At 35.9% G+C, this 17,184-nt stretch overlaps 1 protein-coding gene across 1 annotated transcript in view; it reads left to right on the top strand.

Annotated features, from left to right (window-relative positions):
- Positions 1–17,184, top strand: part of CycB (Cyclin B) — a 118,546-nt gene that overhangs the window by 40,067 nt on the left and 61,295 nt on the right. The window contains exon 4 of the mRNA XM_090403479.1: positions 6,203–6,292. Coding sequence (XP_090259605.1) covers positions 6,203–6,292 — 90 coding nt within the window. The remainder of the gene's footprint in view (positions 1–6,202; positions 6,293–17,184) is intronic.

Raw genomic sequence — 17,184 nt, 5'->3', positions numbered from 1 at the left:
ATTGCTTAAGGATGTTCACATGCCCAAATTCTGCAGTTGTGAGTGTTGACTGACCCATTCAGATAAAATTGAGCCTCATCACCCCACAATATTCTCCAAGGCTAGTCATTGTCGACCTCCATTCGGGCAAGAGATGTTAGCATTGAAGGTCATGCACTTATCATAATCTGCGGTAGTTAATGGTTGCACACGACTGAACTTATACGGATAGAAGTGAAGCATTTTCCGTAATATTTTTAAGAATGTACCATAAGCCATATCAAGTTGGCGAGCTATGGCACGAGCGCTTGGACCATTAGTGGTCCCTGTGTCGTTGAACACTGCAGTAGCAATGTCTGTTACTGTCTCTTCTTGCACTGCTTTCCATCCTCTGCCAGGTCTAACTCCTAATGATCCAGTTTCTTCAAACTTCTTAATCATAGCGCTCAGTGCTACAGCTGACATAGGACCTGTACGCAGGTTATGAAGCCTTCTAAATTCCTGAAGGGCCACTACGGCATTGCACTGTTTAAGGAAAAACGACTTAACAAGTAAAGCACCTTGAGGTAAGGTAGGACGCATATTGAGCACAATTTGTTAGTCATTTGAATAACTGCCTGAACGTTCCCAATCCCTTTTTAAGTGGAATTGGTAGCGCTGCTATTACCTATGCACAGTAAAATTTGCATAATCCCTTTTACCTGCGTTTACTGCAAATATTTGACAGCTTTCGGCTCCACCAGCGCCACCATTTCCCCTATCGGTCACTTTTGTACTAAATCTTTTTTCGTGTAATTCATCTCCCCCCATGCCTTCAAAAGTTTCAATATAAAATGTGGTCTCATTCTGTGTATTAGTTATAGCTACAAAGAGGGAAAGTTAATTTATGGCCACCCTGTATATAGCAGAATTTTAAATAGCAAACTAATGAAATATTCCAAAAACTTTATTTTAGAAGTACAAAAGGCTGGGTCTTTTGCCTAAAATTAATAGAGAAAAGAAGAGAATACCATTTAAAAACACACATTGCATTTATTGACTTTGAAAAAGCATTTAACAAAGTTAAAAGAAGCATCTTATTTAACATATTAAATCTTCTTCTACAGCTTCTCCCACTTAAGTGGGGTCACCGTTTGTTATGAGTCTCCTCCACACCTTCCTGTCTTGGGCTGTCACCACATCCAAGTTCATCTTCAAGTCCTCTTCTACCAGCTCCCTCCATCTCTTCTTTGGCTGCCCACGCTTCTGCCTTCTTTGCACATCCATCTGCATGACCCTTCTTCCCACATATTCGTCCTCCCTCCTCATCACATGACCAAACCATCTCAACCTTGCCTCCTGTATTTTCGCTCCTAAGTTCGTAACTTTCACTGTTCCCCTGACATAGTCATTTCTCAGATGATCCTTTCTGGTCACACTGTACATCCACCTAAGCATTCTCATCTCTGCTACTTCCATCCTGCTGATATTTTTCCTCAGGGCCACAGTTTCTATAGCATACGTCATAGCTGGCCTCACTACTGTCCTATAAATTTTGCCTTTCAGATTGATCGGCACCCTCTTATCGCATAACACTCCAGCCATCTCCCTCCAGTTCCCCCAACCCGCTTGTATCCTGCATCCCACTTCCTTCTCAGCTCCTCCATCTTCTTCCACTGTTGAACCTAAGTATCTAAAGTCTCTCACCTTCCTGATGACATTTCCTTCCGGCTCCAGATCTGTCTCCTGCCCACTGCGCAACACATACTCTGTCTTACTTCTGCTCAGTCTCATACCTCTCTCTTCCAGTACTTTTCTCCATTTTTCCAGTTTAGTTTCTGCTTCTTCTCTTGAATCTACACGTAGCAAGATGTCATCTGCATACAACATTGTCCAAGGCGCATCTTCTCACACCTCCTCTGTTACCACCTCCACAATATTAAACAGAAACGTCCATCTGTCGTAATCCAAAGATAGCATCTGTTGTTGACCTACCAGGCATGAAGCCAAATTGTTCCTTTTGGAATCTCCACCTCCTCCCTCAATCTACCATCAAGAACCCTTTCTAGGATCTTCATTGTGTGGGACATCAACTTTATTCCTCTGTAATTTTTAGTCTTGTGCATCCCCTTTACCCTTGTAGATGGGAACAAGAGTACTCTCCCTCCATTCCTCGGGTATATTTTCCTGTTGGCAAACTTTCATGAACATGTCCCACAGCAGGTCAATTCCCTCTCCCCCCAGTGCCTTCCATGCCTCCGCTGGAATTCTGTCGGGGCCCACCGCTTTTCCATTCCTCATCCTCTTCATGGCCTCCGTCACTTCCATTCTACTGATGTTCTGCACCATCCCCCTCAGAAGGCTGCCCATCTCCTCTGTGAGTCCTTGCATTTTCCTCATTCAAAAGTCCCTCAAAGTATATTTTCCATCTGTTTCTTATGTCCACATCCCTCCATAATACTCTTCCTTCAGCATCTTTGATCTGCCTCACATGTAAGATGTCCTTATCTGCTTTATTTCTATATTTTGCTAGTTGGTAAATTTTTCTCTGTCCTTCCTTTGTTTCTAATTGATCATACAGATCTTGATATGCCATGGCCTTTGCCTGTGCCACAACTCTCTTGGCTTCTTGCTTTCTCTCTTTGTATACCTCTGTCCTCTTCCACTCTTGACTCATCCCACTTCTGCTTTGCCTTCCTCTTAGCTGTCACTGCCACTTGTACATCATTATTCCACCTGCTCTCTAATCTCTAATGTCACTGCCACTTGTACATCTGCTCTCTAATCTTTCCAGATGTCTCACCAAGCACCTCGATTGCACAGCTCAGGATTACTTTTGAATTATGTTTCCACCAATCTTGTACACTTTCCAGTCCATCTGAAATCCTCTCTAACACTCTCTCCCTAAAATGATTCCTCACACTCTCCCCTTTTAAGCGAAACCACTTAATTGTCTTCATCCCATGGCAACCAGAAGTTCTTATCTTCGATCTTATTTTAAAGTCTGCGCACAGCAGTCGGTGTTGTTGTGCTACTTGATCTGTTGGAATTACTTTACAATTTGTCACAACCTTAAGATGTTTTCTTCTAGTCAAAATGTAGTCAATTTGAGCTGTTGTTACCACTTCTAAATGTTATAAAATGTTCTTCCCTCTTGAAGAAAAACGAGTTCACAATTGCCAGATCAAACGCTACTGCAAAGTCCACAACCCTCTCTCCTTCCTGGTTCATCATTCCTACTCTGTGGCCACCATGCACCCTTTCACAGTCTCTGTTCTGTCTTCCTATGTGCCCGTTCAAGTCTCCTCCGACAATCACCATCTCATTTTCTTCCAATTTCCTCATTTCTTCATCTAACACGTTCCAGAACTCATCTTTTTCCTCTGCTGTACAACCAACTTGCGGGGCATATACACATAATACGACCACCCGCTCTTCTCCAAGACCCAATTTCATTCGCATGATCCTGTCGTTCCTATAACCCACGTCCAGTACTTCACCCTTCATTCTGCCACACACCACAATTCCTACACCATTTCTTCCCTCGTTATTCGCTCCAGAGTAGAACAATTTATATCCATCTCCCAGTTCCTTTGCCTTTCCACCTTGTCTACTGCACACATAAAATGTCCATCTTCCTCATCATGTCTGCCACCTCTCTTCCCCTTCCAGTCATGCTTCCAACATTCAGTGTTCCCACTTGCAACATCCTCTCCACCTCCTGTGCTTAATATTTAACATATTAAATAAAAGATAAATACCAAATAATATCCTAAAAGCTATAAGTATATATGAAAATAATCAAATACAAATAAGATTAAATCATGAGCTATTATATACAAGAGAGATAAACCAAGGGGTCTGACAGGGATGTCCCCCTCTCAGCAACTCTTTTTAATATTTAACTAAATGAAATAATAAAATGAAATAAAAATTTCCATCAAGATATTAAACTTTCTGTTACTGTGAACTTAAACACTCTCCTTTTTGCTGACGACCAAATAATAATTACAAATTCTGAAGATAACTTACAGAAAGCTATTTTAGATCTAAATGAGATAGCCAAAGATTATAGTATGATAATATCAACGGAAAAATCAAAAACAACAGCCTTTAAAGGACAAGATCCAACAACAACTAAGATAGTAATAGATAACAAGATCTTAGAACAGGTGAATTCATTTAACTACCTAGTATGTATGATCATATATGAAAAAGATATAAATATAAAAATTGCAAAATATTTTAAAATAACAGGTGTAATTAACTCTAAACCAAACCTAGTTCAAAAACAAACTAGACTAAAAGTATATAATATATATTAGCCCTACCAGTCTTATTATATGGAAGTGAATTCTGGACAATAAAATAAAAAGACAAAGATTAATAACAGCAGAAATGAAATAAGAAAAACTGCAAAGTATACTCTATTCGATCACAAAAGAAACGAAGATTTTATGAACGAATTCAACCAAGAATCAGTAATAGAAAAAATTAAAAAATATAAACATAAATGGATGGAACACTTTCAAAGAAAGAAAATAGAAAGATTACCAAAACAAGCATTAAAGTACAAGCCATTAGGAAAAAGAAAACCAGGACATTCTCTTAAACGATTCAACGATGACTTCTAAGGTCGGAACAGGCCACGCTAGGCCTAAATCCTTGATGCACATGTTGACTTGAACAATCGCACACACCTCAACTTTTTTTTGTATCATAAATACATCTAAATTAGCGATTATTTCCAATAAGTAAATTTTATAATTGGATCAATGCATTTGTTCAGTTCTGATAGACATATCTAATAGAAGATATTTTGAAAAACTTTCACAGCTTAGGGTAATTAAATACTTCAACGTTTTGCATAATGAAAAGGCTTTTTAATAACAGTCAAAGTGTGTTAAAAGTGAATCTGGCTTTACTACTTTTTTTCATGAATTTTGTCTTCATTATGTTTTAGTTATGAAGGAAGTCAATTGAATAAATTTATATGGAATAAGAATTTAGTCAAACACTAAATTAGCTGTGTACAAGCTAGTGTTTCAAACCAATTTTAACTTATGGATCTGAGAGCTGGGTCAAAAGTAAAACACTTTACTAAAGACTGCAAATATGCGTCTTGAGAAACAGGGGCATGAACAGATGGCATTAATGGCAATATATTAAAAATGAGGATATCAGGTAAGAACTTGACATTGTCAGCATCCAGGAATGTGTTACCAGAGCTAATCTCAGGTGGTATGGTTAGTTAAATAGAATGGGAGAGGAAAGATTAGCAAAACAAATTTTCTGCCAGGTTGGCAGGAAAAAGACCCAGAAGAACAACATTTAAGTGGATTGATATGGTAAAAAGTGCCTTAGAAGATAAAATATAAGATCTGATGATGTTGGAGTTTTGACAGGTGACAGACTAATTTGGAGGAAAATTGCAGATAGGAAGATAGTAATATAAATTTTTCATGTAGTAGTATCATATCCTGTATACCTCTTAAGGGTACATGGCAGGAATTTGAACATTTTCGTTTTTTTAACGTACAACAATTCATATAAAGTAGACTGATTGATACCTTGCGAGGGATTTTCTTTGTGGTTAACAGATTTGTTGTATTTCTAGAGTCCTGATTATATGCATATTTAATTTCCTCTCCTTTCCACTCTGCACCTTTGGATAAGTTCTTGCATTTCCTGAACACCTGAACTTTTCTCTTGCAGAAGAAAAATTATTTTCAGTTTAAAACTTTATGAAAGTTTTTTATTATTCCATTTTACTTGCACATTGCTGGAATTGCAAGTTTGAATTCTCTAAAATAGGTTTATTTTATAGTTACTTGATATTTTGTATTCTGGGTGGAACAAATCTGTAGAAAAACTGATTTAAAGACCTTATAATTGATAATTTTAAAGCATTAATGATAAAAATTACTTTCTGGTGACTTTAAATCCTAAAATCTGCTGTCAAATTTGTATTAATACATTGAATATGATCAGTGTACAAATGAGTCACAATGTAAAACTAAAGGTACTTTATGTAAATAAGTTCATATCACTTGTAGTTGTCTGGCATCCCAAATACTAGTCTAGTAATATGATTGGGTGACTTATGCTAATATCTTGACTGACTTGATTTTTTGCAACTTAATTTCCAGTGTGTTGAAAACATTAGTTTTAAAGGAATTGCTTTTTATTTGTTAATTTCATAATAAGTTCTTATACATTCTAGTTGTGATTTGGTATTTTCCAGAAAACAGAAGGTGTTAAACCTCGCTTGACCAGGGCAAGAAACAAGGAACAAGTACAAAAGAAAAACAGATTAAATAAAGAAAATAAAGAGGTGATTTCTTTTTGTTTAATATTTTTTTCAAAAAATAAAATATCTTTCAGATATACATATTTGTTCATGCAGTTTTATATACTGATTAGAAATAAGTTTTTTTTAAACTAATATTTCTAATATATACATACACCAAATTGGCTGTATGTTGAAATAATTCTCACATTAGATGTTTAAATTCACAATGAGAGAATTTCCAAAAAACACTTGTTGATAATTGTAAATATCAACGTTCAGGATATCAGATTGTGTAATGAAATTAGTCACTGCTTTGTACTGTCGATCAGTGAAAAAAAGAAAAGTTCGTGCAATTTTTTAAGTATGCTGATATGAACTGCCTTCAATCTTGAGTCGGCAGTCATCTGAACAAAAAACCAGACTCGAATAATTAGTATTTAGAAAAAAAATTAGAAAACATGATATACAGCTTGATGTCTGCATTTTGGTTATTTTTATTTTTTTCACTTTACTGTTATTTTTCATATTGATTTTTAGGTATTTTTTAAATTAAATATGCTTTAACCCTCTCATGCATGAATTTTTATATTCATTTATAAAAAATTATAATGGCATGATACAATATCATTTCATCTTACAGTATTACCACGAATTCATTAATTTTGCTAAATTTATGTTCCATATATATAAAAAAAAAAGTCTTCATCTGAGGACATCATTCACTAACTCCAACAGACTACGGGCATATTTCTATGGAAATGACTTAGACCAGTGTTTCTCAACGTGGGGCGTATGCCCCACAGAGGGGGGGCAATTAGAAAATGATGTTGCATTCATCACTGATACTCAAAACACACACTGTCGGCGAGGGGGGGGGGGACATCAAAATCTTTGAGGAGGAACACTATCCAAAAAATGTTGGGAAATACTGACTTAGACTAAGGAATTTATTTTTATTGAAAGACATTACAAGTATCACAAAACAGATTATGAATAATTTATATTTTGCTGACATACTGCATGAATGATCAAAATTTGGATTATTTAGTACATACAAAAAAAGTAGAACAATTAGAATTTGCAGTAGAGCTATATATATCAAGAACAATCTTATTCTCTTTGCCTCATTTTGTATTGAAAGATGGAAAACATTCTGGACAGATTGGAACCTCACATCTACCACAGATGTATCTTGTTTAACTCTTGCAGTGTCACATCTCTGCAATGATTGGCATTAGCACCTGTTGTCTTTGGGAAGTGTCCACTGCCGTCAGAACGTTTCTCATGTGGCACGGAGCAAATTTTGCATTTCTTTAGGGTATCTGACTTGAAGGGCATCTTTGTTTCTTTGTACCTAGTTCAGCTAAACCTTGATATATCAAAGCAGTTGCCACTGTTGATTTGAATTCCAATAAATCAGATTTTTCTTTTTCTTCCTATTTCTAAATGATCCGTGCATTACAAACAAGTACGTTCATATGGTAAAAAATTCTCATACCATTGTTTGTTCTTGGTATCATCTTGATATGAAGCTGCAAGAGAGTCCATAAGGTCCACTCCACCCATATGTTTGTTATAAACAGCTATGCTGTGAGATAATGGAATTTCAGCATACTTTTTTCTTTGTCTGAACCTGTGACATACACTGACAAGCTCCTTTCCTAAGTAGCTAGATACCACATGTACTATTGAGTTATCAACCCACCTAGTGACAGTAATGCCATCAGAGGACGTAGCTGGCATATTTCCTCGTCCCATCTTCTACAAATCCTTTTCAGTTTCTTATCAGCACTTTGAAATAGATTTTTTTTCTGCATGTACCCACATAATAAATATCATCTTCCTTTATCCTTTCTTTTAGGCTTACACAGTGATCTGAATGCATTTTTGAAAATTATGGAGACAACTACGTGTTTGAATAAAAACTTTAGTTTAATATAACTAAAATCTACATTTGACATTTCGACCTTTATGTCAAGGTCATTTTCTGGAGCATACAACTATACACAGGAAACAAGCTATACTACAATCGAACTGGTTTGTTAAAAACACTGAACAACTGTTACAACTATTGTTGGCCTGACCTCTCGTGGAGAAGAAAAAAAAGGGAAAAAAAATTATACATCAATGCTAGAGTCCTATTATTAGTGTTATCTGTTGGTTGTAGAAATACATTAGGCATAACAAGTATCTATCTCTATACATATATTAACATCATGTACACATTCCAGCCAGTTGGTATGGAATGGTTTCTAATATTAGCTGAGGATTGGCTAGAGTCCTGACTTATGCTGGATCTTATAAATTAGGTAGGCTGAATGTGTGCCATCCAGATTCTTGGAATTTTCATGCCATCTTTGTTGTTGATATTTGGGTGGTTTATCAGGATCTCGCAGGCTTCCTTAAATTTCCTTTCGTACCATTTTTGTGCGGTGTAAAGAGCAGGTGCTTTCCCATTGATTTGGTGTAAGTTGTTGACCAAGTGGTCTGCTTCACCATAATGGTTATATTTAATGTGTCCTTTCTTGTGTATAGGGATTGTCTGTCCTGTTTCGCCAATGTACGGTAAGTTGCAGGTGCAGCGGATGCAATAGACTCCAGGATGTGCTAATGGGAGGAGAGGATCCTTAGAGGAGTTGAATATGGTTTTAAGTTTAGTGGGTGGTTTAAAGGTGGCATTGAGGTTATAATGTTGTAGGATTCTGCAAAATCAACAGAATCCTACAACACTGGGAGTAACATAATTTGGCCAAATTACACGAAACTGTGTAAAAGGTGCATGTACATAAGACAAAATACTAGTTTTCACATGTTTGCTGCATAGCAAAATTGTTGGCTAATAGATGAACTTAAACAATTGGCTTTAATAAAAGTAAAATATTTTCAATGGATTTAATTTCTGAAATTCCTGATATGTACCCTCAGGAAGGTGCACAGGATAATTATAATGGTGCTACATGAAACAGTTACATCTATAATAATTTCAAATTAATCTTATCTGTCAAAACTCTAACATTGAGATCTTATTTATCTTCTAAGGCACTTCTTGGTGTATCAATCCATCTACATCTTGGTGTTCCTCTGGGTCTTTTTCTTGTTAACCTTCTTTTGCTAATCTTTCCTTTCCCATCCTATTTAAGTGAACATAACACCTAAGATTAGCTCTACTAACACATTCCTGAATGCTGACAATAGTAGATTTTTTCCTAATATTCTCATTTTTAATATTGCCATTGAATCCATCTGTTCACTCCACTAATCTTAGTCATTTCTCATGTATACTTGTATAAATCTTACCAGGAACACTTGGTAGGGAAATGCATCCAATTCTTACATTGTTTTATTTTCCTTTTTTATAGATGGGTACTATTAGAGCTCTGCTTGAATCATCTGAAATTTGATCCTCTGACCAGGCCTTCTGCATTATGTATTGTCTTACAGCAGCATATGTATTATGCTGTTGTAAGACCTATACCCCCATATTTGAGCATTTCTGGTCGAATTTCACCATTTTGATTGCGAGAACAAATTTAAGTAAATCAGATTGTAATAGTGAATTCGTAAATATCTAGGACACATCATTACAATCATAAACTTGATAATGAAATTTCAGCTAGAACAGCAGGTTAGGCAGTTTTTAATTTAGAAGACATTATTGAGACATTTAGAAACAATTTACTAAACTGCCTAAAAAGATTTACTACCAGTGTGTGTACTCCCAACAGTGACCTATGGTAGTGAAACAAGTCTGACTAAACACCTAGATTAACTGAAAACAGCACAAAGAAACATGGAAAGAGCCTTTTTTTTTTTTTAGAATAAACCAGATTAGATAAAAAGAATACTTTGATAAGGAAGCAAAAGAAGGTTATGGGCCACTGTCTTAGTAATAAAAGGCAACAAATAGCACTGGGCATGACATGAGGATGTCTGAAAACAGAATGGACACCAAGAACTAGTTATTGGAAAACAAGTAAACCAGTGGTAAGATGGGACAATGAGAAAAAGATGTTATGGACACTTATAGTAGGGAGATGCACAAGACTGACTGAAATGGAACCATAGAGGCTTTCATCCATCAGTGGACTGAATAAACCTGTTGATGTTCATTTATATACAGAATCAACACAAATTTCTTAGCAGTTCATGACATTCCAGGAATTGATCAGGCATAGCCTGTTGGGTTTTTTAGTGGACTATAATCAATCAGTGCAAATGATATAGTATTGTCCTCCTGCATGAAATAGTCATAATGTAGTAATTTTTTAGCATCCTAGGTAGCTACTCATTCATGCACTTGGGAGTGTTAATCTCATTACTTGTTCTTCTGATGTTACTCTGATATTTTGCTTAATTTACTCCTCAATCTTTATAGTTTTACATGCAGTTCACATCTAATGGATGCCGTTTTCACAGTCAGCTGTATCTGGCATATTGATGATTGAATTCTTTAAATCAAAACCATTTTTGTGCAAAACTTCTGAATGAGCTTGTTGCTTAATCCTTGCCATCTATCAGCCATAAACTATACTGCTAATAAAATATTAACTTTATGCCTTAGCAAGGATTAAGAACCAGTTAAATTTATTTCGGTTGTAATTGTCTCCCAAATTGCAAGTTAATTCAGATGTTGTCCATACATTTTATGAAGGTGAGTTAGCCGATCTTGTACGGAGGTAGCAGGGCTTTTCTCCTGGAAACTCTGGTTTTTCATCCCGCATACAGACAAATCAGCCCTTCAGAACACACGCAATTTACAGACAAAAAATACTAGCTATGGTGGAGACGGAGAGTTGTACAATGGGTGTCCTCCTGCGATGAGTCTTCGGACTCCTTGGAGGTGTCACAAATAATAATAATTTTTGTTCATGTTGCTGAATTAGTAAACTCTCCATTGTAATCCCTTTTAAAGCATTAGTTTCCTCTTTCCAATAACAGGTTTTGTGTACCAGTTACATTTGAACAGCATAACACTGTTACACAATCCAGTGCTTTTACTGGTGCAGGGGTGTTAGTAAATGCTTAACTATTTCACTTAAAAAAAAAAAAAAAAAAAAAGGTGGGTTCTTCCTTGGTGATATAACACTTCAGAAGTATAAATTAATTCAGATGTTATCCATACATTATTTATCAGCAAACAACCACTTAATTTTGCTTATACCACTTAAGTTATTATAATCATTATTAGGTCCAAACATAATCTTTGATACATTTAAAGGTGATGACATTCCAAGTTAGACGTTACCTGGGTTTCTGCTTAAAGGAATTGGGAAAGGAAGCACGAAAGGTGTTGAAAAGCATGTCCAGGCTTGATTTTTAATGTATCCATTTACAAACGCATTGCCCAAATGTTACTACCCATTGTGGATTGAAGTGAGAGCTTTGTTTTTTAGTATTTTTAGCCATAGTCAGAACTTAAATCTACTTGCATTGATCCAAACAGTGTAGTGTGTTTAAATCAAAGGGAACCATCTGATGTGGCCTAATTAAACAGCATTGTTTCCCTAATAAATGAAGGGAACTCGTGTGTGTGTGTATATATATATATATTTTTTTTTTTTTCTTTTCTTCCAGACTTGTCCAGTAAAACTTGGTTAACTAAAATCTATCTGCTATGTTCACCACACATACAATTTTATAAAATGTTTAGTAACAGAACTAATACTCTGTTGCTTTACTGTTTTCTAAACCAAATTGCCTATCGTGAATGAAATTGTAGAGTCATGACTCTATCAGAGACATGTGGGATGGAAAAAAAAAAACAGTTTCCAGGAGAAAAAAACCCTGCTACCTCCATTCCATTTGGGATTAACTAAAGAACAATTGCTTTTCAAGTGAAAGAAATTGCATCTTTAAAACGAATGCCTGTAGAGAAAGTTTAATGTATGCACTAAAACATGTTCCAAAAGCTTGTCACTTTGGTTTCCATGTTTAACTCTTAAGTATTGTGATGTGGGCAAATATCAAAATGGGGAAACTGGATAATGACACTTATTTGAGCCTATGGTCAAACAGAAGGTTCAGGTCTAAGGTAGAAGTGGAGGAATTTTTTGAGGCTTTGGAGGAAGCAACTGACACAATGAAAAAGGAAGAGTTGGTCCTTGTTGGGGGATCTAAATAGAGTAGGAAATGATTGTCAAATATGTAAAAATATTTTGGGAAAATTTGGAGAAAAGAGCAAAGCTAACGATGGCAAATACCTGTTGGATTTCTGCTCAGGATATGGACTGGTTATTACTAACACAATGTTCCAACATAAAAATGTGCACAAATTCATATAGAAAGAAGAGGCAAGGAATAAGAAATGTTGTTGTTGATAGTGATGTTTTTTCACTGGTGCAGGACACTAGAGTGTACAGAGCATTAGAAATTGATAGTGAGTAGGATAAAATTAAATTTCTTATTGAAAATAAGAACATGTAAGAAACTTATGAAGTGAATGAAAGTTGAGCAGCTCTAATATGTGAACTGTAGACTAGAATACACACTCATTATTCAAGAAAGAATGAGTTGGAGAACAGAACAAGAACCAAACCTTAGAGGTTCATGGCAAATCCTGAAGAAAACGTTGTTTCAACCAGAGAGGCAGCATGCCGTTAGGTTGTCTGCAAGGATAGAAAAATCAAAATTTCATGGTGGACACAGGAAGTTAGGCAGGGAAGGAAAAGAAGAAAGCATATCAAAAGTTCCTGGCAAATAAGTCAGCTTGTGTTCTTAGAGAATATAGACACAAATATAAGAAAGCTAAACAAGTCATGAAGACTTTGGTAAGAACATTGAAAATAAATATCAAGAGCAGCAAGATATTCTGGAGGTTGTTGAAAAAGCTCAAATGGAGGAAAGAGTGCTGTAAAAAGAAATTAAAGATGACATGAAAAGTGAAGAAAAGGATATCCTTGATGTATGGAGTAATTATTTCAAAAAATTGCTGAACCAAACAATCAGTGACAGCACAGTGGTAAAAAAAAAATGCTGACCAGGAATACATATCCTGGAAGTTAGAAAAAGGCATCAAAACTTTGAAATGTTGGAAGGCAGCTGGAGTAGATGATATTTGACCAGAAATGCTCAAGTATGGAGGTATAAGTCTTACATTGGCTGCACCACATGATTGGAGTAGAGTTCTCATAGTACCATATATAATAAGGGGAATAAAACTGAATGTGAGAATTAGAGGTATTTCCCTACTGAGTGTTCCTGGTAAGATTTATGCAAGTATACTTGAGAACGATTATGGAAGGGAAGCTTGGTGAAGAACGAGCTGGATTCGGGCCAAATAGAGGCTGTCAGGATCAGATTTTCACTTGAAGAAAAATAGTTGAGAAATCAGAAATATAACAAAGATCTGCATTTAAGTTTTGTAGATCTGGAAAAGGGATATGGCAAGATGCCAACAGAAAAGCAAACAAAATGCTACAGTTGTATGGTGTCAATGGGGCATATCAAGGCAATATTTAGTCTTTATGAGTTGTAAGTCAGCAGTTAGAATTGAGTAAAGTACAAGAAGATGGTTTAATGTTAAATCTGGTGTTGTATACAAGAATGTACATTATTCCCTCTGTTATTTATTATCTATATGGATCACATTATGAAGGAAAGTGATATTAAACCTGATATCAAAATTGGATATCTTAATCTCAGCTCTTTACTTTATGCAGACGATGTTATATTTCTAAATAAATTCGCTACAAGTCTGCAAGATTCCCTGACTAAATAGAATAACTGTTGTAATAGATATGGTATTGAAGGTACGCAATAACAAGTCGATGAAAATAGGCAGAAGCATTGAAAATATCACGTGTATTGTGAATGGAGAACAAAAAAAAACATTTCAGCTACTTCAGGCATGATTTTTAGTTAAGATGGTAAATTAAATATGGAAATAGACAACAGAACTGTTATGGTATGAAGTCGGCTGAATAAATTTATATAGAATAAGAAAATTTAGTCAAAACACTAAATTAGCTATATACAAGTGTTCAAGCCAGTTTTAACTTGTGGATCTGAGAACTGGATTAAAATTAAAACACTAGACCAAAGACTATAGACCACAGATGAATCCTGAGAAAGATTAGGGTTGTGAACAGATGGTGTCAATGGTAATATATTAAAAATGAGGATATATTAGGAAAGAACTTGACATTGTTAGTAGAGCTAAACTCAGGTGGTATGGTCGCTTAAACAGAATGGGAGAGGGTAAGATTAGCAAAAGTTCTCTGCCAGGTTGACAGGAAAAAGACCAAGATATAGGTGGATTGATATACTGTAAAAAGTGCCTTAGAAGAGAAATATGATCTGTAGGATCTGATAATATTGGTGTCTTGACAGGTAACAGATTGATTTGAAGTAAAATTGTAGATAGGAAATTAGTGGTGATGTTAGTTTTTCATGTACTATCATATCCTGTACACCCCTTGAAGGTACAGGATATGATAGTACATGTCAAGAATTAAATATTTTATCTACACAGTTTTTCTCTACACAGCTTTTCTTTTTTCAAAGAAACTACTTATTGCTCTGTCCAATTTTAATCTGTTTCTGTGGTTTTGAGAGCAATCTTTCAGAGTAATTACTTCAAATATAGAATATCTTCAGTTTTCATGCTGCCTTCATCTTTTGATTTACTTTTATAGTAGTCTTCATCTCTTTCTAAGTTTTTTTTTTTTTTCAATAGCATGCAGAATATTTTGCTACTGTGTTTAACTTCTAGTTCTTACCAGTTTTCCTTGACTTATTCAGTTAATTTACTGTTACTTCACTTTCACTTTACACAAGTTTTATAGGCATTAGTGAGACTTGGCTGACAGCAGATGATATAGTGAGAGATTGAATGTGAAGGGTTTAGTATTTTCAGAGAAGATAGGACAGAGGCATTAGGATTGCTGATTTATTTATTGTATGGCTTGTACATGATTAAAAGACAAGATATAATACACATGAGTATAGATAAGATACATATGATTTAAAAAAAAAGTTTACATTCAGGCACATACAAATATGAAATTTATGACAAGCATCAGACAGAAATTAGTCATATTTTAACATTTGGATTTTTGATCCAGTTGATTGCCTGTGGGGATGGGTCAAAGATATCCTTAGTCACCTGGATATGCTGTCAGCTTGCATTCCTGTACTATATAGTAAATGGTTTGGGTCTCGGCTCCACAGGGACAGTGGGGATTTGGTATCTTACCCCACTTTGAAAGTAAGTCTCCACACATACCATGGCCTGTACGAATCTTGTTAGCTGTCGTCCATATATTCCTGGGCAGGTCAAATCCAGATGGTTTTTGGAAGATGTTTATGTGATTGCGAACTTGAGGTGATATTGCTTGGGACCACAGTACATCCCACCTACCCACCATACTGTGATTCTAGCTAAGAAGATTATGGGCGGTTTTTATGGATTTTATCTGGATTTTAGTCTATTGGATAAAGCATCTGGAATAAATTGATGTATTGGGAGATTTGGGACTGCTGATGATAGATGAATTACAGCTGAAAAAAATACAGGCAGGAGGCTGGTCGTTCATTTGAAGCAATCTAATTAAAGCCAATAAAAAATATGCAGTTGGTTGTTGCTATAGGCCAGGGAGTTCCACACATAATCTGGAAGACATGCATTTCTAAATTAGTACAAAGAGTACAGATCAGGTGGTTATTATGGGGGTTTCAAATATGGAGATATAGACAGGAAGGAAATAGAATTTATACACCTAAGATAATTACTTAAGACAGCATGTAATGGAGTGGACTAGGGGTGGGAGAGTATTTGACCTGGTCATAGGATCAGAAGAGCTATTCATAACCAAGGTGACCACATTGCCTATGATTGGTGAACATGACCATCTAATCTTGACTTGAGAGATTGTAAAAAATGAGGAATATTCTGTCAAGAAGGGATATATATATTAGCCTAGTTATGTCTTAGCTAATATATATATATATATATATATATATATATAAAAAAAAAAGTCTGGCTATGCGCTTCGCAACCATATGCCTGGGGAAGGAGTGTCCTAGGCTCGATTCCCGTCGGTGACGTGAGGAGCTGAAGGATCTTCCTCAGCCATAGCCAAGTTAGCCAGTCTTGGGTGTGGACAGCAGGGTTTTTTCCCCAGTTTATTCTGGGGTTTTTCATCCTGCAAAGCAGGCAAACTGGCCTTGAGAACTCAACACTACAGGCCATAGGATACACCAGGGCATAAGGCTTGACCACCTTATCCTGTAAAAATGGAGTGAGGTCCGATGATCAATGGACCCTCGACACCGCAGGGTAAAAGAGGGTATAAGGAAGATGATGATGACTAAAAGGCAGATGATAATGACAAGCTTCGGAAAAAGCTTAAATCTGTGCCATGACATAAACACTGCAGGGTAAGGATGTTTGTGCATGGGATATAGTTAAGGGTAGGCTAGAGGAAGCAGTGAGGACTGTTAATCAGTTAGGAATTACATGGATGAGTAATATCATTAAGCACAAGCTGCAGAAGTAAATGCTGTGGAGGGTATATAAAGAGAAAGGTGACCAGCAAATTCATGAAAATAAGATGCCAAGAACTATTCTTGCTTTCATCTTTTATCCAAGTGTAAGCAAACAGTTTGTGCTTGAAGTCACTTCACAACTAGGTTACTTGTATATAGAGGCTAATGACTTCTCAGTTGCCTTGGTATCCCATGATGCAATACACATCCTTGTTGACATGTATAATGCTATGCATTATGGGAAGAGCCACTACACAGACCAGTTTCAACCTATATTGAGGTCTTGTCAATGGAAGCCAGACCCAGAAGTGATACCAAGGTTGAAGTAATGCAGAAGTCATATTTCACATGTATATTTTCATTTGATTTAACATATCAAGTTTGTTTGCTTACTTTTGGATAAAGGATGAAACCAAGAATATAATTTCTTGGCATCTTTAATTTATAGT

The sequence above is a fragment of the Typopeltis vanoorti genome, chromosome 14, assembly GCF_054136105.1.
Source record: "Typopeltis vanoorti isolate ZY-2024b chromosome 14, IOZ_Tvanoo_1.0, whole genome shotgun sequence".
In the NCBI taxonomy this organism is placed as follows: Eukaryota; Metazoa; Arthropoda; class Arachnida; order Uropygi; family Thelyphonidae; genus Typopeltis; species Typopeltis vanoorti.
The sequence above is the reverse complement of the archived record's forward strand: the minus strand, read 5'-3'. Positions and strand labels throughout refer to the sequence as shown.